The following is a 25224-nucleotide window of genomic DNA, read 5'->3' as shown; positions in this document are numbered from 1 at the left end:
TGATAAACCAGCAGTTGCTAACTCCCTGTTCAATTAATTGGAATTTGTTGTTTGGCAGCTTGGACCAGCTAACCAATAAGAGAGACAAACTTCCCCAAATGATGGCAACACAATTCGACTCTCTCTATTTAAAGAAGTTAAGCTTGACTACCTGGAAGAGTACAGCAAAATCCTGTGGCCCACAGCAATAGCCAGAGACAATCTCCTGCTAATATGGGGAGCTCATTCCCACCCTTTTTGCAGTCCAGTCCAAACAGGACTCAAGCCTCAAACGTACTGTCAGCAAGGTGAGGATTAATTGAAATAAGTCTAATTTTCCAAACCCAGCAGTTTTAGCCATTAACACCCTCGTTTGATTTCCGGCACTCTGACTGCCGAACACAAGTGCACCAACCATTAAAACACCTCACTTACCGAACATGTAAAATATATTTGATTTAATTTGGTAATTATTATTAAAGATATTAATTATCAATCAAATTGCCAAATTCATTGATAGGCAGAACAAACTGTTTGGATCAATCTTTCTCAAAATGTACAACCAGAGGAAAATTAAGAAATGTATTATTATTAAGTTACAACAAATACTCACGTCTAATTTAAAGACAAGGTTTGACTACCTTAAAACAAGTAACAAAGGTTACAGACATGGTACAGTAACAAGAAATTAATGAATGATGCCAAACCACATCAGGATATTCCAGAAGACGAGAAATGAAATGTAGAATGGGAGACCTACATGCAGGACTCAGATGCCCACTTCCAACTGTTACGAAACACTTCCTTCCCAAACCCAAGTTGCCCAAACTTAACTGACTTAATTCAAAGAAAGCTGCATATTTTATACAGTGAAAAAGAGGAGGGTGCAGGCGCACACGCACACGCACACGCACACACAGAGCAGGAATGGGGGATTACTATCTTATCGCCAGGTTATGCTGGCTGAGCACTGAAGCTTCTATGGCTGAGAACGGCCAAATGGTGAATTACATGTCTTGACAGTATGCTATTGTTCCCAGCTCCTGCAAACCATCTTGACTGATTTTGAGAGAGGGTTCAGCAGTTACCTGCAGCTTCAGTATTTCTAGATAATCCCCCTTCCTCATGGTGCCATCTATTTTCTGAAGTGCACCAGTCCCTTTTCCAGCAAAACACCCCCACAACATGATGCTGCCACCCCAATGCTTCACAGTTAGGATGGTGTTCTTTGGATTAAAATCCTCACTCTTTCTTCTATGCATAGTAAGAACTTTTCAGAGTTTCGTACAGAAATAACCACAATAACCACAGGCTCTCAGCCTTTAAAAACATTAACCACTTAGCGCAAACCCCCTAGTATAGCGTGCCTAGATTGTTCAACACAGACATTCATTGCTCCTGCAACCAAAGTATGAGTTGAAAACAGAAACGCTTTGTTTTAGTTTAATTTGTAGACAATACACAACTATGTTGAATACGGAGTTTCGTAGTGCCATCATTGTCGCTCTGGTCGTTCTTTTAACAAGCACCCCCTCCCTGCAGTCTCATCTGCAACTACACCCCCCACCCATGACGTAATGGACAATATTGTCTATCTGGGCATTCATAAAAATATTCTTTCACCACTCAAAAATCGTATTCCGTCATAGCAACAAGATAAACCCAACAATAGCCCTAAGATATGCCTATACAGCAGTGAAAACGCTGCTCACTGAATAACGAGAAAAAGTTTTTAAAAATGATACCATGTCATTCTACAGTCAATATCTGGGACTAAATATTGAATAAATATACAACCTTACCATTGGTTTTACGTGTAGAGATGTCCCTTTTGAGACTGAGTGGTCATATATCGTCTTGGACAATCCGTTTGGGAAATATACGTGCATGTGTGATGTGTGGGTACCTTCCAAAATAGCTGTGCGTAATACCACACCTGTTGTTTACGGCGTCGTCGCCCATTTTAGTACAGTCTGGCTTGATTGACAATTCATTTATTCAGTAAGTGAGAGTATAAGCTTTCTAACGATGTATAACATGTCTAATTTTGCTTTTGGAATAGCGTTTTATAGGTCAGCGTAACCAGACATTTTCTTATCATCACATTCAATTACGCATTCACGTGGTAGCAGTAAAACAAAGACGCTGCTAACGAAACCTTGTCAACGATTTTTCGAAATTTCTTGAAAAGTACTATTATTATTGAGGACTTCTGAGCATAGCTAAGCCATATGTTTGCTGATAGACCTAGCTGACATAGTTTTCTGGTGTAAGACAGGAGCGGATAGAACTATATAATTGATTTCCTGTCACTCTGTCTCCATCTACTGAAAACAGATAAAGCCGGACACCCACCGCACGCATATCAACCACGAGCGCACTACGCGCATAACTGAAGTACTGTTATTACAACGGCAGCGGGCGACGTCCTCTCCACCAGATGCGAACGCGTTGCGAACCGGCTGCGAAGCTTGCGCGACACAAGCGAACTGAAGCGTAGTTCTTCGCTTCTGTTCTATTTTTTCGGCTTGTCGCGCATCACGATGGCCTGTTTATACACAAAAATATGCTCTAAAATGCTAGGTATACATGCTCTGATTTATATTTCATCCTTATATTAGGCTACTGGGGGTGTGCCCATAGTTCCCTCCCAGATATTTTATAAGCAGCTAAAAAAATACAAGCCTTTTCGTTTTTGTATTGTCCTTGCAGAAAAAAAACAAACAAGAAAAAAAAACTGGAACCTGGGGAAAAGGCAAACTTAGTTTCGCTATCTTATTTTGCGGGGTGGGGTGAATTTGAAAATACACCACAGAAAGACATAGCCTACTGAATGATGTAGAAGTGAATGCATCGAGCAGCGGTTTGTTAGCTCGAGTGTTGGAAGGTAGTTTTTAACCAACCATTGCTCAGCCTATTTGACTTCTCCGATGTCTTCGTTCGCCGTGCTTTCAAAAAGGGCTTGTTAATAAAAATCAGATAATCCACAGAGCTTTAAAAAATCAGATTATTTAGTGGTCTTGCCGATGAAAATGCACCTATTTTATAAATGAAGTTGTAAACAAGCCTTTATTGCACTTGTACTTCAAAGCTTCCGGTGTTCATGGCGTTGTGATGTTCATATCCTTTCAAGATTAAACTGTTACGCTATCTTTTTGATGATTAGCTGATTTTACTAAATCTGATCCTATAAATGTTTTAACGTGAATGACAAGACAACACGGGAATTCCCAATGGTTGATTACGGATTATTTATTATTATTATTATTATTATGATCATTACATATTCTTCATGAAATTGGCACGCTTGTTAACCAAGCAAATAAATTAATACAGTTTGAGATTGATTATTATGCAGGCTACGTTGCGATTTAAGCTTATGGTAATTCTTGAAAGCGTTTACTTTCTCACGTATTTACATGAGTTAACGAAATTTACTAAATTAACAAACTGAAAAAGGTCTCTCACCAAGTATTCACTTCCCTATAATCAACAGTCCTGAACAAACGTGAAATACACAATGTAATCCCACTGCAGACTGCGAAAACTACTAGGAATATATAGCTTTTACCAAGCCTTTGCGCGACGGTCCGGTAGCTAGCGTTAGCTGTGCAAATAGCTATGTAATTTAGTAACGTTACATTGTCATCAAATGTAATACGAAATCTACATCAACAAATAATATGACCTCTCATGTTACACAAAAACTTTTCAGGGTTCCATAACTTTCTCTGTTATTGTAACGCTAGCAGACACCGGAAAACAGTACGCCGCTCACACACAAGTGAGTTGAACAGCGAGCTTGTTGCGTTATCTCCGCCTACCCTCTCTGGCAGACCAACCACTGATGGGTGATGGAAAGCACGTCACTGTGTGCCACTTGTGATTTTTTTCCTGGGAATGTCGCCCAGTTCTTTAATCATAAATTATAATAATAATATAAATTAATATAATAGGCTCAATCACCATTGTGTTACCTAATTCGGCGATAGATAGTGACTTAACAGACATTTATTTTAATGAAAATATTCGAGATTATTACTTTAACTTTGTACCATTTAGAGATCAAGTTAGCTTCTCTTAACTTCGATATTAATTGTAAAAGGCATTTTGACCAGGGGTGCCCAAATTTTTGCGCCTCACTGTAGCTTTAAATAGGGCACCACTAAATGGGTGAGGATTGCCCATATTTGGTATCTGCGCAAAGAGGTTAAACTATGTTTGACCTCTGTTTGACTATGACTTAGTAACTAATGTCACAAGATCCCTCTTTACATACAGAATAAATTTGCCTCAAGAACCCATTAGCCTAGGATTATGGATTTAGCTGTATTTCTGTCAGTTCTCATCATTACCGACCATTGTCAGTGCTATGTCATCAAATGTCTTAGTGCTGGGTGATTTTAACATTCATTTTGATTCCGCTGAATGTAATTTTGTACAGATTTCTTATCCCGACTAGACTGTTTTGACATTAAACAACATGCCAATTTCCCCACACATAACAAGGGACATAATAGATCTGGTATGCTCCAGTGGTGTAACTCCCTCTAATCTCACTGGCAGTGATCTTCCCATTTCTGATCGCAAAATGATGTTGTTTGAAATGTTCATACCTCTGTCCCTGAACACCACCAAATGTATTATTGCCTTCAGAAATGTAAAAAAAAAATCAATCCTGATGTAATGATGGAACCTTTAAATGAATGTCCTGTTCCGTACCCCATCTCAACCCCTACTGATGAGCTAGTCTCATTATAATTACCTTCTCTCCACATATCTGCAATCACTTGCCCCTCTTAAATATCGCACTATTTCCTTCACTCGCACTGCACACTGGTACACTCCTGAATTACAACTGATGAAGTCCCGCGGCAGTTGCCTAGAATGCCTGACAAAGAGAACTGGTCTAGTTGTTCATGCTGAGGCTTATTCTGAATATCTAACAAATTACAAAAATGCCCTCTGAGCTGCCAGATCTTCTTACTACGCCAACATAATTCACATAATGGCAATTCAAAAGTACTTTTCTCTATTGTTAACATAATAGTTGCAGCCCCGTGAAATTTTCCACTCTGCGTTTCCACTGACCTTTCCAATAAATTCTTTAGTTTCTTTCATACTAAAGTTGATGCAATCCACCAACAGCTCCTCCTTACTAGCACTGAACAAGAGATGTCCTCTCTACCACTCTGGAGCTAGCTCAGGTTCTCCCTCTCAGTTCCTCCCCGTCAATGATTCCACTATGTGAAGTAATTTCAAAATGCAGGTCACCCACGTCGGCTAGACCCAATGCCCACCTCACTAGTCAAATCTTGCCTCCCTGCCCTCCTTCTCCTGTTGCTGGCTATTATCCACTCCTCTCTCACCTCTGGCACTGTCCCTAATAGCCTGAAGGTGGCAGCAGTCACACCTATTCATAAAAAACAGGAGCTGATCCTAAAAACCTACTCAACACCAGACCCATTTCAAATTTGCCCTTTTTAGCCAAAACACTGGAGCGAATAGTTGCCATTCAGCTTCAGGACTATCTTTCCACCAATCAGTTAACCTTGTCAATCTGGTTTTTGCACAAAACATAGCACAGAGACAGCCTTGGTGAAAGTTATCAATGATCTTCTCCGTGTAGCTGGCAACAACCTCTTAAACATCTTAGTGCTACTGGATCTAAGTGCTGCTTTTGACCGTCTGTCGCAAAATTCTGCTTGAAAGCTTGGCTAGTTTTGGTATCACCCATCTTGCACTTTCCTGGCTCAACTCATACCTGTCTGATACAGCAATACATACAGTGAGCACCGTAATTCATTGGACAGCGACACATTTTTTTGTTATTTTGGTTCTGTACTCTAGCACTGAGTTTGAAAGGATACACTGAGGCTGAAGTGCAGACTGTCAGCTTTCATTTGAGGGTATTTTCATCCATATCGGATGAACCGTTTAGAAATGACAGCACCTTTTGTACATGGTCACCCCATTTTAAGGTACTACAAGTATTTGTTGAATTGGCATCACAGATGTGTTTCGTTAGGCAGGTGTATTCATTTGTGTCGTTAATGAATGCAGAAGAGAGCTGTTGATGTCTAGTCTTGATTCTAGACTTTGCAATTGCCTTAGGAGATGTTGTTGGGGTGTGACAACATGAGGAAGACAGCAGTGTCGATGCAAATTAAGCTGGCCGTCATAAGGCTCAGAAATGAAAATCAATCAATCAGGAACATTGCAAAAACCCTGGGCATGCCCAAGTCAACAGTTTGGTTCATCATTAACAAGAAAAAAACAACTGGTGAAGTCAATTATGTTAAAAGACCCGGTAGATAGAGGAAGACCACTGTAGTGGATGACCAGAGAATACTCTCTATGGTGAAGAAAACCCCCCTGACAACAGCCCAACAGATAAAAAACACTCTCCTGGATACAGGTGTAGATGTGTCAACGTCTACCATATGTAGAAGACTACACCAGCAGGACTACAGAGGGTACACTACAAACCACTGATAAGGCTGAAGAATAGAAAGGCGAGATTACGGTTTGCTAAAAAGCACCTAAAAGAGCCCCAAGAGTTCTGGAACAAAGTCTTGTGGACAGATGAGACAAAGATTAACATGTACCAGAGTGATGGAAAGAGGAAAGTGTGGAGAAAAAAGGAAATGTCCATGATCCAAAGCATACCACCTCATTCGTGAAACATGGTGGAGGAGTGTTATGGCTTGGGCCTGTATGGCTGCCAGTGGAACGGGCTCACTTGTCTTCATCGATGATGTGACTGCAGACAGAAGTAGAACAATGAATTCTGAAGTCTACAGAAATATTTTATCTGCTGAGGTAAAACCAAATGCCTCCAAACTCATTGGACGGCACTTCATCATGCAACAAGACAATGACTCAAAACATACTGCTAGAGCAACGAAGGGGTTTTTGACGGCCAAAAAGTGGAAATCCTTGACTGGCCGAGTCAATCACCGGTTCTGAACCCAATTGAACATGCATTTTACATGCTGAAGAGGAGACTGAAGGCAAAAAGTCCCTGAAACAAGCAGGAACTGAAGATGGCTGCAGTACAGGCCTGGCAGAGCATCACCAGGGAAGATGCCCAGCATCTGGTGATGTCTATGCGTCGCAGACTTCAAGGAGTCATTGCTTAAAAAGGATAGGCAACCAAATATTAAAAATGATTACTTTATTCTACATTGTTAAACTGTCCATTACATTACATTACATTACAGGCATTTAGCAGACGCTCTTATCCAGAGCGACTTACACAACTTTTTTACATAGCATTTTACATTGTATCCATTTATACAGCTGGATATATACTGAAGCAATTTCGGTTAAGTACCTTGCTCAAGGGTACAACGGCAGTGTCCAACCCGGGAATCGAACCTGCGACCTTTCGGTTACAAGTCTAGTTCCTTACCCACTGTGCTACACTCCGTCCTGTCCAATATTTTTGATGCCCGAAAATGGGGGGGACTATGTACAAAAGGTTCTATAATTTCTAAACAGTTCATCCGATATGTATGAAAATACCCTCAAATGAAAGCTGACAGTCTGCACTTCAACCTCATTGTCATTGTATCCTTTCAAACTCAAAGTGCTGCTAGAGTACAGAACCAGTACATGACCCATAATTTCCTCAAACAGTGACAAATCTGAAGTCATGCTTGTAGGATCTAAATCAGGGGTGCCCAACCAGTTGATCGCGACTGATTCCCAGTCGATCGCAAGACGTGTGGACAATATAAAATAGAATTGTAAAAAATAGAAAAGTTTATCAGCGTTTTCCTGCGCGTGCTCTCCTTTTTCACCGTGCAATCTCTGGAGTCATATCCTGCCAGATACACTTCAACACCCAGCATGCACAGCCAAAACTGTGATGTGTTATTTATTGGTTGTTCAAGCAGCTTGAACATCCAATCAATAACAAACAGTCACGTTGCGTTGCTAGGGGCTCGCTGTCACTATCACTGTCTGTGTCAAACTGGGGAAGTTGAGAGCTGTCCATGATTGACTAGTTAGCTAGCCAAGTTGGCAAAAAAAAAATAATAACATGGCAGAAGCCAAAAAATCGAAAACTTATCATTTTCATTCAGAGTGGGAGGAGGATTATTTTTTTGTTTACTCAAATTCGAAGTCCATCTGTCTTATCTGCACTGCGAGCGTGGCCATACCGAAGAAGGGCAATTTGGAGCGGCATTTCAAAACGGTGCACAAGCGCTACGAGATGGATTTCCCAGCTAACACAGCTCTACGCACCCGAAAAGTGCGCGCACTGAAGGGTCAGTTAGCAGCACAGCAGTCCATTTTTACCAGGCCCAACACCAAGGGTAAAGCTGCAACGATAGCATCTTTTCGCGTCAGTCACGTTCTTGTTAAACACAAGAAATCTTTCAAGGACGGCGAGGTTGTTAAAGAAGCGTTTGTCGAGGCTGCAGACGCACTCTTCGGTGACTTTAAGAATAAAACGGATATCGTGGCTGCTATTAAGGACGTGCAATTATCCCGGAATACTGTTACACGGCGATGTGAGGAAATGGGAGAGGATGTCGAGCAGCAACTGAAGAAGGACATTGACGCATGTGAGTGTTTTTCTCTCCAGTTCAATGAGTCAACTGATATGGTGGATGTGGCACAGTTATGTGTTTTTATCAGAATCGTTTTTGGAGACATGAGTGCAAAAGAAGAGCTACTCACCATTTTGCCATTGAAAGGACACACTAGAGGTGAAGACATTTTCAACGCGTTCATGGAACTTGTTAATAAGAGCCAATTGCCCCTCTTTAAGCTCATCTCCATTACAACCGATGGTGCTCCAGCGATGGTAGGCCACACTAGTGGGTTCATTGCATTGTGCAAACAAAGTGAATCTTTCCCGGACTTCCTTAATTATCATTGTATAATTCACCAGCAAGCATTGTGTGGGAAGAATTTAAACATGAAAGAAGTGATGGATTTTGCGATGAAGATTGTGTGTTCCGTTCGTGCCAGGAGTCTACAGAGAAGGTTATTCCGTGCTCACTTGGAGGAGACAGGCACAGAACACACAGACCTGCTGCTGCACACAGATGTTAAATGGCTAAGCAGAGTAAATTTTTGCCAAGATTCACTGAATTATTGCCTGAAATCAAAGATTTTATGAAGCTTTCAAAACATGCAGAATATGCACAGCTAGAGGATTACCAGTGGCTTTTGGATTTAGCGTTCCTGACAGATCTCACTGACCTGCTTAATTACCTTAATTTAGAGCTGCAGGGTAAGGATAAATATGTAATCGACATGATCAGTTCAGTGAACACATTTAAAAGCAAACTACAACTGCTGTCAAGTAGGCTGCAACGCTGTGACATGCGGAACTTTCCTCACATGCAGGCAGAACTTCAACGTCAGGGCAAAGACTTTGTGCAGCTTGACAGTGCACTTTATGAGGAGCAAGTTCAGAGCATCTTGTCAGAATTTGAGAAGCGCTTTACAGACTTTGCATCCATTGAGCCTGCTGCCAGCTATCTGTGTTTTCCATTTGGTGCAAGTATTGATGTGGATTGCATTGCCTCCAAAATAGTATCACTGTTCCACCTGGATAGCTCTGTTGAGAATGAGATCCTCAGACTGCAAAATGACATTGAGATCAAATCCAGGGCAAGACCTGGCATGCATGGAGAGTTCTGGAACCTACTGCTGGAACAAAAGTATCCCAACCTCAGAAGATGCACCTTGAACTTGACAGCACTTTTTGGGTCAACCTATTTTTGAGAGTCTGCTTTCTCTCACATGAAAATCATCAAGTCAAAGTACAGATCCACAATGACGGATGACCACCTTGTGGCCTGCCTAAGGCTTGCAACCAGCTCCTACTGCCCTGACTACGAGAAACTAGCAACCTCATCCCAGTGCCAGCGGTCCCACTAAGGTAGAGAAGTACATTTATTTCCACTTTTCCAACTTAGAGAACTACCTTTTATTATAACTGGATTACTTTTCTGTTTGTTGCATATTAAACACATAGGTAGGCTATCAGTAATGGCAACGGCTCCCTATTTGGACTGGTAGATCTCGGCATAATGGCAAATTTAAAAGTAGATCTTGGTCCAAAAATGGTTGGGCACCCCTGATCTAAATCCACACTATCCAAAACTCCAAACTTTCCCATTACTATTGACCGTTTCCCCATCCCACTTCCCGCTCATGTGAAGAGCCTTGGTGTTATTCTTGACTCCACTCTCAATTGAAACTGATGTAAAACACATCACCAGATCTGCCTTTTTCCGTCTCCGCAACATAACTCAGGCCCACCCTGTCCTACTCCACAAGAGAAACTCTAATCCATGCCTTTGTAACATCTCGGCTGAATTATTGTAACTGTTTTCACTGGCATCCCAATCAGATCAATACGCAAACTTCAATTAGTTCAAAATGCTGCAGCACGAATATTGACCACACAACAACATACAATCACATCTTTCCAATCCTGTACAAACTTCATTGGCTGCCAGTAAAATTCTGAATACAATTCAAAACCCTCCTGCTAACCTACAGTGCACTTCACGGTTTAGCTCCGGCCTCTCTCACTGATCTTCTCCTGGACCACCACCCACTCGCTCGCTTCGCTCCTCCTCTGCAAGACTTCTAACTGTCCCAACATCTCAGGCTTTCTCCTGTGCAGCACCCAAACTCTGGAACACACTCCCTCCCCACATCTGTAATGCTGAGACTCTCCCCACTTTTAAGAAACATTTAAAAACTCAACTCTGCACACTCCCCCATGGCACTTTTATTTTATTTATTTATTACTATTATTTTATTTCATTTTTTAAAAAATACCATGTCCTGTAAGTGCAGTGTCTTTGTCTTTTCTAACTGTTTTTAATATCATGTAGCCTACATATTTGTAGTGACTTGTCATTCTCTATCCATTTTAGTATCATGTAAGGTGACCTTGAGTGTTCAGAAAGGCACCTGTTCAATAAAATGTATTACTATTATCTTGGAAAAACCCAAGCAAAATTTTATTTTCAGTTATCTGCACAATTTTTTTGCAGTGGTGGGAAACAGGACGGAGTGAACAGTGTATGACTTTTTCCACTAGCTGGTGCAAACTAAAAAATAAGTTGCATTAGTATATACATTGTGTATACCACAAATCATTCTTTTTACACATTTCCTAAATTTTGACACAAAAAGGTACACATGCCCTTCAATAAATTCCATAATACCTTTGTGTGCTGCCACAAAGTTGTAAGGCTTTATCTAAGAGTAGAGTAAACCAGGTGGAAATTGCCTTTCGTGGTTCATATATACACACTATTCATCCCTAAAACTGACCTGGCAACAAAAACCATAAATCATAGAGCTATGAATCTTAATCAGTATGTTTATATGCACCACCTAACTCAGGTTATTACAATGACAGGTACGGGCCAGATGATGGCACAGTAGCGACAATTTATGTTTTGGCCCATGTCTCCAGAGTTGAGTAGAAGCTAAACTTTTTTCCCCATGTTCGATAGCGCATGCCCAACACAAAGTAATTACATTTTAATTTGTGCCATATGAGATTTTCAGCTATTATTTTATTTTATTTTTTTTTTGCAAAACCTACTTTTGCAAACTACTCCTGGGCCTTTTGGCCTATCGTCACCATATTATGCTTGAAAGAATCTCTGGCGTCTCATAAAAAAATGTTGACTTCTCAAAACATTATGGCTCTCACACAATCAATTCTTGCGGGTATGGAAATTTTTACTAGCGTCACAGTGTTTTCTGTGGAATTGATCTCTTGGTGAGGTGCTGGGTGTCCGTGTAGCTTCAGATGTACTTTAAAACCATAAAAGGTTTGTTAACCCTTGTATTGTTTGTAAATATTGAAGCAAAATAGGCCTGTATTTTGAGTTATGGTGGGGTGAGAACAATTAAAAGAGCACATTGTCCATCTAGAAGTTCTATCTTAGAGAATATACTTTATAACCAAAATTGATACTCAAGAAAAGTTACATATTGCCCTTTAAAAGGGACACTTCTGCTAAGTTAATTCAATTACCATGACAAAATAGTACTTAGTTAGAATGTTTTATCTTTTTATTTAACAATATAATTTGAGCTGGGTCCACATTCAAAGCCCTCTCTCTCTGTCTCTCTCACATTCAAATGACAGTTTACATGCATTGTCCATGCAAAAAAAAAAGGAAAAAGTGAGAAAAATGGCTTTAAAGATTCTGTTCCGTTACATTCTAATTCTACGGAGAAGAATGATACAAACATTTCCTAACTAACTTAGATGCCTGATTAATGTATTTTTTATTAGCTAGTGTTATCTGTATTCATTTCTAGACACTGCAGCAGCTTGTGAGACTGGTCCTCTCGTTATAATCATAATTGTTATTAGAATGCAGCCCTCTCTGTCAGCTGTAGCAACTGTAGCCTAACTCTCAGTTTTGCTAGCTCACTACATTCACAAAACCTTTTGTTTTCATGGAAAAAAATCACCATGTTGTAGTATGGAAATGGAAGTAGTTGAATCACTCAAACATTTTAAATGCCCTAAAAAAAATATATTTATTTTTTTTTTTTAAATCACACTGTTTTGGCAATTTGCCAACAATTTGCAGCCGCAACATCCGACGGGTTTCTCCAGGTCACCATTTTAATCAGATGTATTGTACCATTAACAGCAGCTCTAGACAAAAAAAGGGCACGTACGTAGCTCAACTGGAACAGGTTCCACTTCGGCTCAAACAAACACTGTTTATTTTCAGATAACGTTACATATTTATCACATTTATTTTTTACTTGTCCGATCAGACAACTGCATGAGGCATTCCCCTTGCCCGAACAGAGTTAGGATCTGCCAGTTGTCATCACCGAATGATAGTTAACACCAGTGCTTGAGATGGGCAAGAGCTGTCTGGACTTGTATATGACTACCGACTCTTCTTTTGATTACCAACATTAATTTATTTTAAACAGTATGTATTTTGAGGAGTAGGTACCGGCACGTATTTTGGTCCATAGTGTTAACACTGGTTAACACTATGGTATTTTTGTAATATTTGAAGCATCGATACCTACCTTTTCGTTGTCTTTCGGTCGCTGAAGAAAAAAAGTGACGCTTTGACAGACAGTGCGACCTTCGCGCGCTGCAAGTCTTCCGACCACCTCAGAAAGGAGCAAGCGCAGAGCGCGCGGCCAAGGCTCTTTTTGAAAATAAAAAGACGTGACAGTACAGTTTTGAAAGCGCATTTAGGCAGAAATATTTAATATATAGGCTATATACAGTATATATACAATTTATTTTATAATTTTTTATTTTATTTTAATTATTTTTTTATTATGGTGTGGCGGCAAGGATTTTGCCATGGCGCCACACCACGGCAAAACCATACCAGCGGAAACATTGAGCGTCACCTTACTCATAGATGGGCGCATTTTCACTGTTCCCATTCAATAGCATGTGCTTGTATTGTCCCTCGTTTACCCAAAAAATAAAAAAAGTTTGGGAAAATAAATAAAAATTGTCACAAACACATTCATTTGAGGCCGGAAGTTTACATATACCTAGACTGAAGACATTCAAACTCTTTCTCAAAATTTTTCGCCACACATTGCATTGTTACCATACATTTCCTGTGTTAAGTAATAATAGTTAAAGCCCTATTCACACGGGACTAGTATTACCTGGGGAACTCTAGTAACTTGTAATAATTGCGGAGGTCGTCTGTGATCTTAATCGCGTGCGAATCTGCCATGTCCGTAATTTGTAAAGTAAAAATTCCACCGCAAATTACCTACCATATTTTGCCAAAAGCAGAGGTCATGTGATAATATTAGTCCCGTGCGAATCAGCATCTCGGTGATTTGGGGTCGTATTTTACTGTTACGCAGAGCAGAGCCTTGACATATCCGGGGGGATAATGTCAGTAAATTCGAGTAAAATACAGACTTCGCTTATCCCATGCGAATGTGCCGCACGAAACACAGACATGGGGGGGTAATTTCTAAATCACATGAGGTCCCCAGGTAATACTAGTCCCGTGCGAACAGGGCTTAAGAGACATTTTTATTTCAGCTTTTATGTACTATATCAGATTTTCAGTGGGTCAAAAGTTTACATACACTTTTTTAGTATTTGGAGACATTGCCTTTTAATTGCTTAACTTGAATCAAACGCTTGGGGTAGCCTTCCACAAGCTTCTCACAATACTTTGCCAAAATTTTTGCGCAATCCTGCTGACAGCACTGGTGTGACTCAGTCAGGTTTGCAGGCCTCCTTGCTCAAACTTACTATGATTGGGAGAACAAAGATATTTGGGACTTGACACTTTCTGTAGGGAAATGACATCACAGGGCTCTTGTTCCTCGTCTCTTTTCAGAAAAACAGCTATTGGTGTCCGAGCCTAGGCCTGCACAAAATGGTATGCGCTTCAGCAATTTTGTCCCCCATTGCCTTACTGGCTTACTTTTACGCACTCTGCCAATTAAACTCTGCCTTATATACTCAGATCAACATGAAATTTCACTCAGATAGTTTTGTAAAAGTTAGTTTCATTAGCATAAATACCAGACAGCTATTTTTTTGCATGCTTCCCGCATCAAAGGTCCCCGCAAAAAGGATTGAGGGGGCGTGCCCATCTATGGATTAGCGTCCATCTGATTAGGTAAAAAGATGCCAAACAGCTGTAACTCATGAACCGATCATCACCAAACTTGGTACACAAGTACAACACTGGCTGTTGAGGACACCTGCAAGACTTGACACATCTCTACCAACAGGTGGCACAATAAGAAAAAAATCATTTAAATGCCTAAAACTCTTCAACTGTTTGACCAATCAAGTGGAAATTTTGTATCCAACATTCTCTTTGCAAGACCCAACCAGTTCTTGCAATGACCAAAACATCTTACAAAACATGGCCACCATCTGCCAATCAGATATTAACGGCAATTGCAGATCATCATGAAACTTGGTGACTATGTTGACCTCTTGATTTCCCACTGAAATCAGTCAGCCATTAGGGGGAGCTACAGCAAGCCAATGATCCCAAATATACGGCTAACCAATAAAAACCAAAAGTCCAAAAACTGGAAAATTATTGACTGGCCAAGTCATTCACTCAATCTGCAAATTGAACATCTGCTTCACAAGAGCAAACCTAAGCAAACTAGACCCCAAAACAAGCAAGAGCTGTAGGAGGTTGCAGTACAGGCCTGGCAGAGCATCAAGATACCCAGCACCTGATGATATCAGTGTCAGACTTCAAGCAGTCACAGCATGAAAAGCATATGTGGCAAAGCACTAAACAGGACTGCTTTCATTTGTAAATGTTAATATTTCCCAAATGTTCTGGTGCTTTGAAATGGGGGGCTATGTATAAAACGTGCTGCAATTTCTACAGGGTGAAACCAAAGTGCATAAAAATACCCATAAATAAAACCACATGTGAATCATTTGATTACCAAGTTAAAATTGGGGAGTACGGAGCCAAATCAAGAAAATGTATTTGTCTCAAACATTATGGAGCTGACTGTATAAAATCATGCATCACACATGCAGTGCAGTAGTGAATCTCCAAATTTCAAAGGCCATGTGAAATGCTTCCGGGGGGGAAAGAAACATTTGTAACTACTGGGTGTTGAAATGACAACCAATCAGCAGCAAGCTTCCATGAAATCATGTACTGAATTTTTGTCAATGGTTGCATAACTGTTTGCCAGCCACAGGGTTCACAGCTCTCATTCACAGCCATGTGCACACTACAGTTAATTGCAATTCATTCCTATTGTGTTGAGTGTAATCAGTGCCTTAAACCCTAGGACTCAGTGGTTTTTGGCAGTTTTTCACTATCTTCATTTTTTTACCGTTTTTTACATGTTAATTAAGAAGCCCCAAGTATTACATACCAGTTATCAGAAATCTCTTGGCAACCCAAATCTACCAAAAAAAATTCTACTTCTAAGAGTTAGACAATCAAAAAGTTCAAAAGCAGTTCAAAACAAAAAATTGAATTTACTTATGAAAATTTTTTTTTTTTTTAAATGTATTTCCAAAAGTACATGTCTCACCTCAATGAAAACACCCTGCAATGTAAGTTCAGGGTGTATGTAGTACCCACACCAAATATCATGTCAGTTGAACTTGCCATTGCTTTACAATGTGGCATTATGTACATGAACCTGGCGCCTGAGCCTTGCACCAGAAAGGACTGGACCTAAAAATGTTGATAGAACTGTTTTTATTTCAAATGCACAATTGAAATGCAAAATATTTATTTATAACTAATGCCAAAGAACTATATAAAATTTATTTTTATTTATGGTATAAAAAATGATTTGTTTTTGAACAATAGTAAACTAAAGAAAACAATATTACTTTATTTGTACTTTATTATTGCTATATTATTTTAACTGCTGTTGAAGTTACAGGGGAGGGGAGGGGGGCAGGGGGAGTTGATGGCAAAGTTAGGAGATTAGAGGCGGGGCAGTGCATTTATGTGCTGATAGCAGTTCCCTGAGAAAAAAAGGTATCAGACACACATTCCAATCCATTGCTCAGCTTAGCAGAGAATGCACATTTCAGAGCGCCTCAGAGACAGATAGAATAATCTGTCTCTGAGGCAAAATATCAACTCGCCATCCCTGCTACCTGCGTGCTGCGCACAGAGTACCGTATTATATTTAGACATTGGCAGACTACAGCATAAATTGCGTCTTCTGTTTATATTCAATATGAGTAACTCCAGCGAGAAACGGCAGCTGTAGACACAAGAAAGTTGTTACATTATGGTAGCAACGGAACGATGCGGATTATATATATATTTACGTCATTCTTTTATTACACCAGCGTGTTTTTGTGCGTTTGCAGAGAAACGCAAATACTATCAATAAAAATGGTTTAGCAATTTCTCAGCATAATGACAGATTCAAAGACTAAACAAACTCACCCGATATAGTCTTCAAATGGATCCATGCCAAAAAAAGTAATTATTCATCCTCTCAAACTAACAAACTTTAGCATGAACTGTGGCACGGACTGTCCTCCATTGCACCCCGACGCACAGATTTGGGCGTGATTTGTTGACATGGTTAAAGCAGCATAGATTGCACCCAAATGGCTAAAGATACATGCCATCAGAGTTCAGACCCTCCCCTCATTGATAAAATAAATAAAACCGAGTCAGCTTCGGAAATTACGTTGATACGGAGATCTTCGTTGACGACGAATTGTAGTGATTTATGACGCCAAAATGCGTCACCCGGGTTTGTGAAGTTAAAGGAATATTTCACATCTGTATAACTTTTGTATAAGATCAATTGTCACTACTGACAATTCCTCTGAAGTTGGGACCTCACTGAAATTAACAGTTTTAAAACGCTAAAAAATTAACTACGGAGATTAATACATCAATGTAATGTATATAGTTTTTCTTAATCATGGTATTTGATTTTTGTGAGCTGTTTAGCCATTTTCAGTTTTAGGATACTTCAAGTTTAGCTAAAAAGTGTGTCTATTTACCAATACGCTACTGCACAGAAATATGAGGTAGGTTTTATTAACTTTGTTAGTCTAATTTTGTTATTGTGCGCAAAATCACTTGGTTAAAACAACAATACTTTTTGCTGGATCTTTGTTTTATATAGCAATAAAACATTGAAAATACTTAAGATATCAAATGGATACCTGTTGACATTATTGCTCCCTTATTGATCCATTACCTCCGTAGTTAGTTTGTGCTTTAAAACTATTCATTTCGGTGAGGTCCCAAAAATGAATGGGAGTGAACTGAAGGTTCAATTCTGACTGTCTGTGGACTTTGATTATACCATTACCTGAACTCCACAGGCAATACACGTTCACGCAAACCCATATTCGCACAAACATCCACATTACAGGCTAATGGAGTCAGATAAACTTGTTTTCCTCCCTGTGACCATGGCTAAATCCTTACAAAAGCCTGACAACCGAGAGAAATGCTGTCAATGGTCAGCAAGGAAAGTTGATGTTGCTAGTATTCACACTATGCAAATACAAAGGGGGAGGATCTGTAAAATGACTTGTCGTATACCAAAGTGAAATATTCATTTAAGTTTTTGTGGTAATTTGTATTTTTTAGACAGAAAAAAGAAGGAAAATGCAATTTAGGTCTGTATTGCCAAACTTACTTGGAGTCAGGTGGCTCAGCATAGATTTTCCCACACAACCTGAAAGAGAGTTGAGAGTGGAAGAAAATTAAAATAAAGAAAAAAGATAAAGGGGATAAATGTATCGCATCATAAATGTAACATGGTAATGACTTTTTGTTCACTGCAGCTTAGGGCTGGGCGATATAGCTGAAAAATTTATCACAATAAAATGTTTCATTTCAGTCGATGTCGATAATTACTGATCATTTTTAATGATCTATTTTTAATAAAGACCAGGAGAAAAAAGGTTGAATTTAACCACTTTATCAAGGCACACAGGTAATAATTAGTGTGGTTGCCTTAGGAAAACACACTATTATTATTGCACATATTATTTATTTATTTATTAGTGTGGTTGCCTTAGGCAATCACACTACTATTATCTCACATATTATTAGTGTGGTTGCCTTAGGCAAACACACTATTAGTATTGCACATATTAGTGTGGTTGGCTTAGGCAATCACACTACTATTATCTCACATATTATTAGTGTGGTTGCCTTAGGCAAACACACTATTAGTATTGCACATATTAGTGTGGTTGGCTTAGGCAATCACACTATTATTATCGCACATATTTTTAGTGTGGTTGCCTTATCTTTTTTTTGCAGAGCAGTTCTCACACATTCAATCTTTCTATTTCAACAGGCATATTCCCTAGTATCTGGAAATTGGCACATGTATTTCCACTGCACAAAGGAGGTGATAGAAATAATCTAAACAATTATAGACCAATCTCCAAATTACCATGCCTAGCTAAAATTCTGGAAGAGTGGCGCTCTGGACCCTATCAAACCCGATCAAATGGCTTGCTCATGCTTAAGGTCCCTCGGGCTCGATCAGAAATTGGGAAGTCAGCATTCCATTTTAGCGCCCCATCCTCCTGGAATGAGCTCCAACAATTGCTGAAAATCAGCTCTCTACAAACTTATGGGCAGTTTAGATCACTGGTTTTGAACATTCCTGTCTCTGAGTGTATCTGTTTTCGATCTTATCTGTGCTGATTTTATTTATTTTATTATTTTATTTTATTTTTATTTTTTATTATATTTTACTGTATTTTATTCTAGTTATTTTATTATTTACTATGTTAGTTACTGTTGCTATATTCTATGATCTTTTATTACACTTATTGTGTTTTAATTGTGTTTGTAATCTCAGCTACATTGAAAATGAGGGCCTGGCCCTCAATTGTACCTCCGAGAATTTAAATAAAGGTTCTGACTGACTGACTGACTGACTGACTTAGGCAAACACTATTATTATTGCACATATTATTATTATTAGTGTTGTTGCCTTAGGCAATCACACTACTATTATCGCACATATTATTAGTGTGGTTGCCTTAGGCAAACACACTATTATTATTGCACATATTATTTGTTATTGGTGTGGTTGCCTTAGGCAAACACACTATTATTATTGCACATATTATTTATTAGTGTGGTTGCCTTAGGCAAGCACACTATTATTATCCCACATAATATTAGTGTGGTTGCCTTAGGCAAACACACTATTATTATTGCACATATTATTATTCTATTTTATTCTTTCCGCCCATTTTTTGGACCGCTACTCCTCCCAGAGTTTTCGCACCACACACATGTGCAATATGTCATATCGAGCAGCTTCATCAGGAATGGTGTGCTATTACTTTGTGGAAAGATTGGTTGCACGGTTTTTGTGAATTGCAGCCCAGTTACATGTTTTTAGTTGAATGGTAAAAATGAGCTGAACTTAACGTAAAACCATTAATCAATCAAATTAATCTCCCTAGCCCTGTCTTGCTTTTTAAAATGGTGCCATCGCGCAGTGTAGATATAGGGTTTTTCCAAGACCACCTAGCAACATCCTAGCAACCAGCTAGTATACCCTAGCAACACCCTAGCAACCGCCTATAACTCCATAGCAAATGCCTAGCAACACTCTAGCAACCAGCTATAACTCCATAGCAACCACCTAGCAACACCATAGTAACCACCTAGAACTCCATAGCATCCACCTAGCAACACCCTAGCAACCACCTAGAATACCCTAGCAACCACCTGGAACACCATAACTGCCTAGCAACACCCTAGCAACCGCCTATAACTCCATAGCAACCCCCTAGCAACACCCTAGCAACCACCTAGCAACACCCTAGCAACCACCTAGCAACACCCTAACAACCACCTGGAACACCATAACAACTGCCTAGCAACACCCTTGCAACTGCCTATAACTCCATAGCAACCACCTAGCAACATCCTAGCAACCACCTAGAATACCCTAGCAACACCCTAGCAACCGCCTATAACTCCATAGCAACCACCTAGCAACATCCTAGCAACCACTTAAAATACCCTAGCAACCCCCTAGCAACACCCTAGCAACCACCTAGAACTCCATAGCAACCACCTAACAACACACTAGCAACCACCTGGAACACCATAGCAAATGCCTAGCAACACCCTAGCAACCGGCTATAACTCTATAGCAACCACCTAGCAACACCATAGCAACCACCTAGAACTCCATAGCAACCACCTAGCAACACTCTAGCAACCACCTAGCAACACCATAGCAACCGATCAGAACGCCATAGCAACCACCTAGCAACACCCTAGCAACCGCCTATAACTCCATAGCAACCACCTAGCAACATCCTAGCAACCACCTAGAATACCCTAGCAACACCCTAGCAACTGCCTATAACTCCATAGCAACCACCTAGCAACACCCTAGCAACCACCTGGAACACCATAACTGCCTAGCAACACCCTAACAACCGCCTAGAACTCCATAGCAACCACCTAGCAACATCCTAGCAACCACTTAGAATACCCTAGCAACCACCTAGCAATGCCCTAGAAACCACCTGGAGCTCAATAGCAACCACCTGAAACTCCATAGCAACCACCTAGCACCACCGTAGCGACCGCCTAGAATTCCATGAAACCACCTAGATCTCCATAGAACCATTTAGCAACACCCTAGCAACTGCCTCAGACATCATAGCAACTACCTACCACTGTTCACTCCATTGAGCACAAAGTCGACTTTGCGTTGGCGGCAACCACACTTCACAATTTCTGCAGGAATGGTCTAGTTTTTATTATCTTTCCACCCATTTTTTGGACCGCTACTCCTCCCAGAGTTTTCGCACCACATACACGTGCAATATGTCAAATCGAGCGGCCTGATCGGGAATGGTGTGCTATTACTTTGTGGAAAGTTTGGGTGGACGGTTTTTAAAAAATTTGAATTTTTGTGGGCAATTGTTCCCATAGAGAATGAATGGCGGAATGTTCACCTTTGTGATGTCACAAAGGTCTGTCATCTAGCAGCAGTACTCTGGTCTCTCTCTAGATTTGAACATTCTGCCATTCATATCTATAGGGAAAAAATTCCCGCAAATTGTGCAATGCCTCATTGGCCATGGTAGAGAGTCCCTTGTCCATTGGTGTAGATCAGCCTCGCCCCCCTTCCTGATTGGCCGATGTTTGATATTCCATAACTTTTTAACCGTTTGTCATAGAGAACTATGGGTCGCGACATTGGACTCAGTAAAGACCTAGCAACCGCCTAGAACTCCATAGCAACCCCTAGCAACATCCTAGCAACACCATAACAACCGCCTAGAACTCCATAGCAACAACCTAGCAACACCATAACAACCGCCTAGAACTCCCTAGCAACCGTCTAGAATTCCATTGCAACCACCTGGAACACCATAGCAAATGCCTAGCAACACCATAGCAACCACCTAGAACTCCATAGCAACCACCTAGCAACCACCTGGAACACCATAGCAACCACCTAGCAACACCCTAGCAACGACCTGGAACACCATAGCAACCACCTAGCAACACCTTAGCAACCACCTGGAACACCATAGCAACCACCGAGCAACACCATAGCAACCATCTAGAACTCCATAGCAACCACCTAGCAACACCCTAGCAACCAAACTGAAACACCATAGCAACCAGCTAGCAACACCATAGCAACCATCTAGAACTCCATAGCAACCAGCTAGCAACACCCTAGCAACCAGCTGGAACACCATAACAACTGCCTAGCAACACCCTAGCAACCACCTATAACTCCATAGCAACCACCTAGCAACCACCTATTACTCCATAGCAACCACCTAGCAACACACTAGCAACCACCTGGAACACCATAACAATTGCCTAGCAACACCCTAGCAACCACCTAGAACTCCATAGCAACCACCTAGCAACACACTAGCAACCACCTGGAACACCGTAGCAAATACCTAGCAACACCCAAACTACCAGCGTTAACTCCATAGCAACACCCTAGCAACGACCTGGAACACCATAGCAACCAGCTGGAACACCATAACAACTGCCTAGCAACACCCTAGCAACCACCTATAACTCCATAGCAACCACCTAGCAACCACCTAGAATACCCTAGCAACACCCTAGCAACCACCTAGAACTCCATAGCAACCACCTAACAACACACTAGCAACCACCTGGAACATCATAGCAAATGCCTGGCAACACCCTAGCAACCACCTAGAACTCCATAGCAACCACCTAGCAACTCCATAGCAACCACCTGGACCACCATAGCAACCACCTAGCAACACCCTAGCAACCACCTAGAATACCCTAGCAACACCCTAGCAACCGCCTATAACTCCATAACAACTGCCTAGCAACACCCTAGCAACCACCTATTACTCCATAGCAACCACCTAGCAACACACTAGCAACCACCTGGAACACCATAACAATTGCCTAGCAACACCCTAGCAACCACCTAGCAACACACTAGCAACCACCTGGAACACCATAGCAAATACCTAGCAACACCCAAACTACCAGCGTTAACTCCATAGCAACACCCTAGCAACGACCTGGAACACCATAGCAACCACCTAGCAACACCTTAGCAACCACCCAGCAACACCATAGCAACTGCCTAGTACTCCATAGCAACCACCTAGCAACACCCTAGCAATCAAACTGGAACACCATAGCAACCAGCTAGCAACACCCTAGCAACCAGTTGGAACACCATAACAACTGCCTAGCAACACCCTAGCAACCTTCTATAACTCTATAGCAACCACCTAGCAACACCCTAGCAACCACATAGCAACACCATAGCAACCACCTAGAACTCCATAGCAACCACATAGCAACACCCTAGCAACCACCTGGAACACCATAGCAACCACCTAGCTACACCCTAGCAACCGCCTGGAACACCATAACAACGGCCTAGCAACACCCTAGCAACCACCTATAACTCCATAGCAACCACCTAGCAACATCCTAGCAACCACCTAGAATACCCTAGCAACACCCTAGCAACCACCTGGAATACCATAGCAAATGCCTGGCAACACCCTAGCAACCGGCTATAACGCGATAGCAACCACCTAGCAACACCATAGCAACCACCTAACAACACCCTAGCAACCACCTGGAACCCAATAGCAACCACCTAGCAACACCCTAGCAACAATCTGGAACACCATAACAACTGCCTAGCAATACCCTAGCAACCACCTGGAACACCATAGCAACGACCTAGCAACACCCTAGCAACACCCTAGCAACCACCTGGAACACCATAACAACTGCCTAGCAACACCCTAGCAACCGCCTATAACTCCATAGCAACCACCTAGCAACATCCTAGCAACCACTTAGAATACCCTAGCAACCACCTGGAGCTCAATAGCAACCACCTGAAACTCTATAGCAACCACCTACCACCACCCTAGCGACCGCCTAGAATTCCATGAAACCACCTAGAACTCCATAGAACCCCCTAGCAACACCCTAGCAACTGCCTCAGACATCATAGCAACTACCTACCACTGTTCACTCTGTTCAGCAGAAAGTCGACTTTGCATTGGCGGCAACCACACTTCACAATTTCTGCAGGAATTGTCTAGTTTATTTATTATTATTATTCCACGCATTTTTTGGACCGCTACTCCTCCCAGAGTTTTCGCACCACATACATGTGCAATATGTCAAATTGAGCGGCTTGATCGGGAATGGTTTGCTATTACTTTGTGGAAAGTTTCGCTGCACGGTTCTTGAGAAATTCCACTTTTTTTGGGAAATTTTTCCCATAGAGAATGAATGGTGGAATGTTCACCCTTGTGATGTCACAATGCTGTCTTCTCACTCTTGTGATGTCACAATGCTCTATCTTCTGGCAGCTGTACTCTGGTCTCTCTCTAGCTTTGGACATTCGGCATTCATCTCTATGGGGCAAAATTGCCCACACATTGTGGGATGCCTCATTGGATTTGGCAGAGAGTCCTTTGTCCATTGGTGTAGAATAACCTCGCCCCCTGTCCTGATTGGCTGATGTTTGATATTTCATAACTATTGAACCGTTTGTCATAGAGAGTTAGGGGTCACCTCATTGGACTCAGTAAAGACCTAGCAACCGTCTAGAACTCCGTAGCAACATCCTAGCAACCGTCTACCAATCCTTAGCAACCACCTAGCAACACCCAAGAAACCACCTAGAACTGCAAAACAACCACCTAGCAACAACCTAGCAACCACCCAGAACTCCATAGCAACCACCTAGAAAACCATAGCAACAGCCTAGAACTCGATAGTAACCACCTAGCACCTGCCTAGAACTTAATAGCAACAACTTAGCAACACTCTAGCAACCACCAAGTACACCGTAGCAACTGCCTAGAACTCCTAAGCAACCACATAGCAACACCCTAGCAACCACCTAGGACTCCAGTAGCAACCACCTAGCAACACGCTAGCAACTGCCTAGAACTCAATAGCAACCACCTAGCAACCACCTAGGACTCCAGTAGCAACCGCATAGCAACACACTAACAACCCCCTAGAACTTAAAAGCAACCACCATGTAACACCCGAGCAACCACCGAGAACACCGTAGCAACCGCCTACATCTCCATAGCAACCACCTAGCAACACCCTAGCAACCACCTAGAACTCCATAGCAACCACCTAGCAACATCCTAGAAACTGCCTAGAACTCCATAGCAACCACCTAGCAACACCCTAGCAACTACCTAGAACTCCATATCAACCATCTAGCAACGGC

General features: G+C 41.2%; 1 protein-coding gene across 2 annotated transcripts in view; it reads right to left on the bottom strand.

Moving 5' to 3' along the window:
• The window catches only part of rb1 (retinoblastoma 1), a 199872-nt gene that overhangs the window by 145212 nt on the left and 29436 nt on the right, over nucleotides 1-25224 (bottom strand). For both annotated transcript variants that reach the window (XM_035432080.1, XM_035432081.1), the window contains exon 5: nucleotides 18127-18165. In XM_035432080.1, coding sequence (XP_035287971.1) covers nucleotides 18127-18165 — 39 coding nt within the window. The remainder of the gene's footprint in view (nucleotides 1-18126; nucleotides 18166-25224) is intronic.

Source organism: Anguilla anguilla, chromosome 9 (assembly GCF_013347855.1).
Source record: "Anguilla anguilla isolate fAngAng1 chromosome 9, fAngAng1.pri, whole genome shotgun sequence".
NCBI classification, from domain to species: domain Eukaryota; kingdom Metazoa; phylum Chordata; class Actinopteri; order Anguilliformes; family Anguillidae; genus Anguilla; species Anguilla anguilla.
The sequence above is the reverse complement of the archived record's forward strand: the minus strand, read 5'-3'. Positions and strand labels throughout refer to the sequence as shown.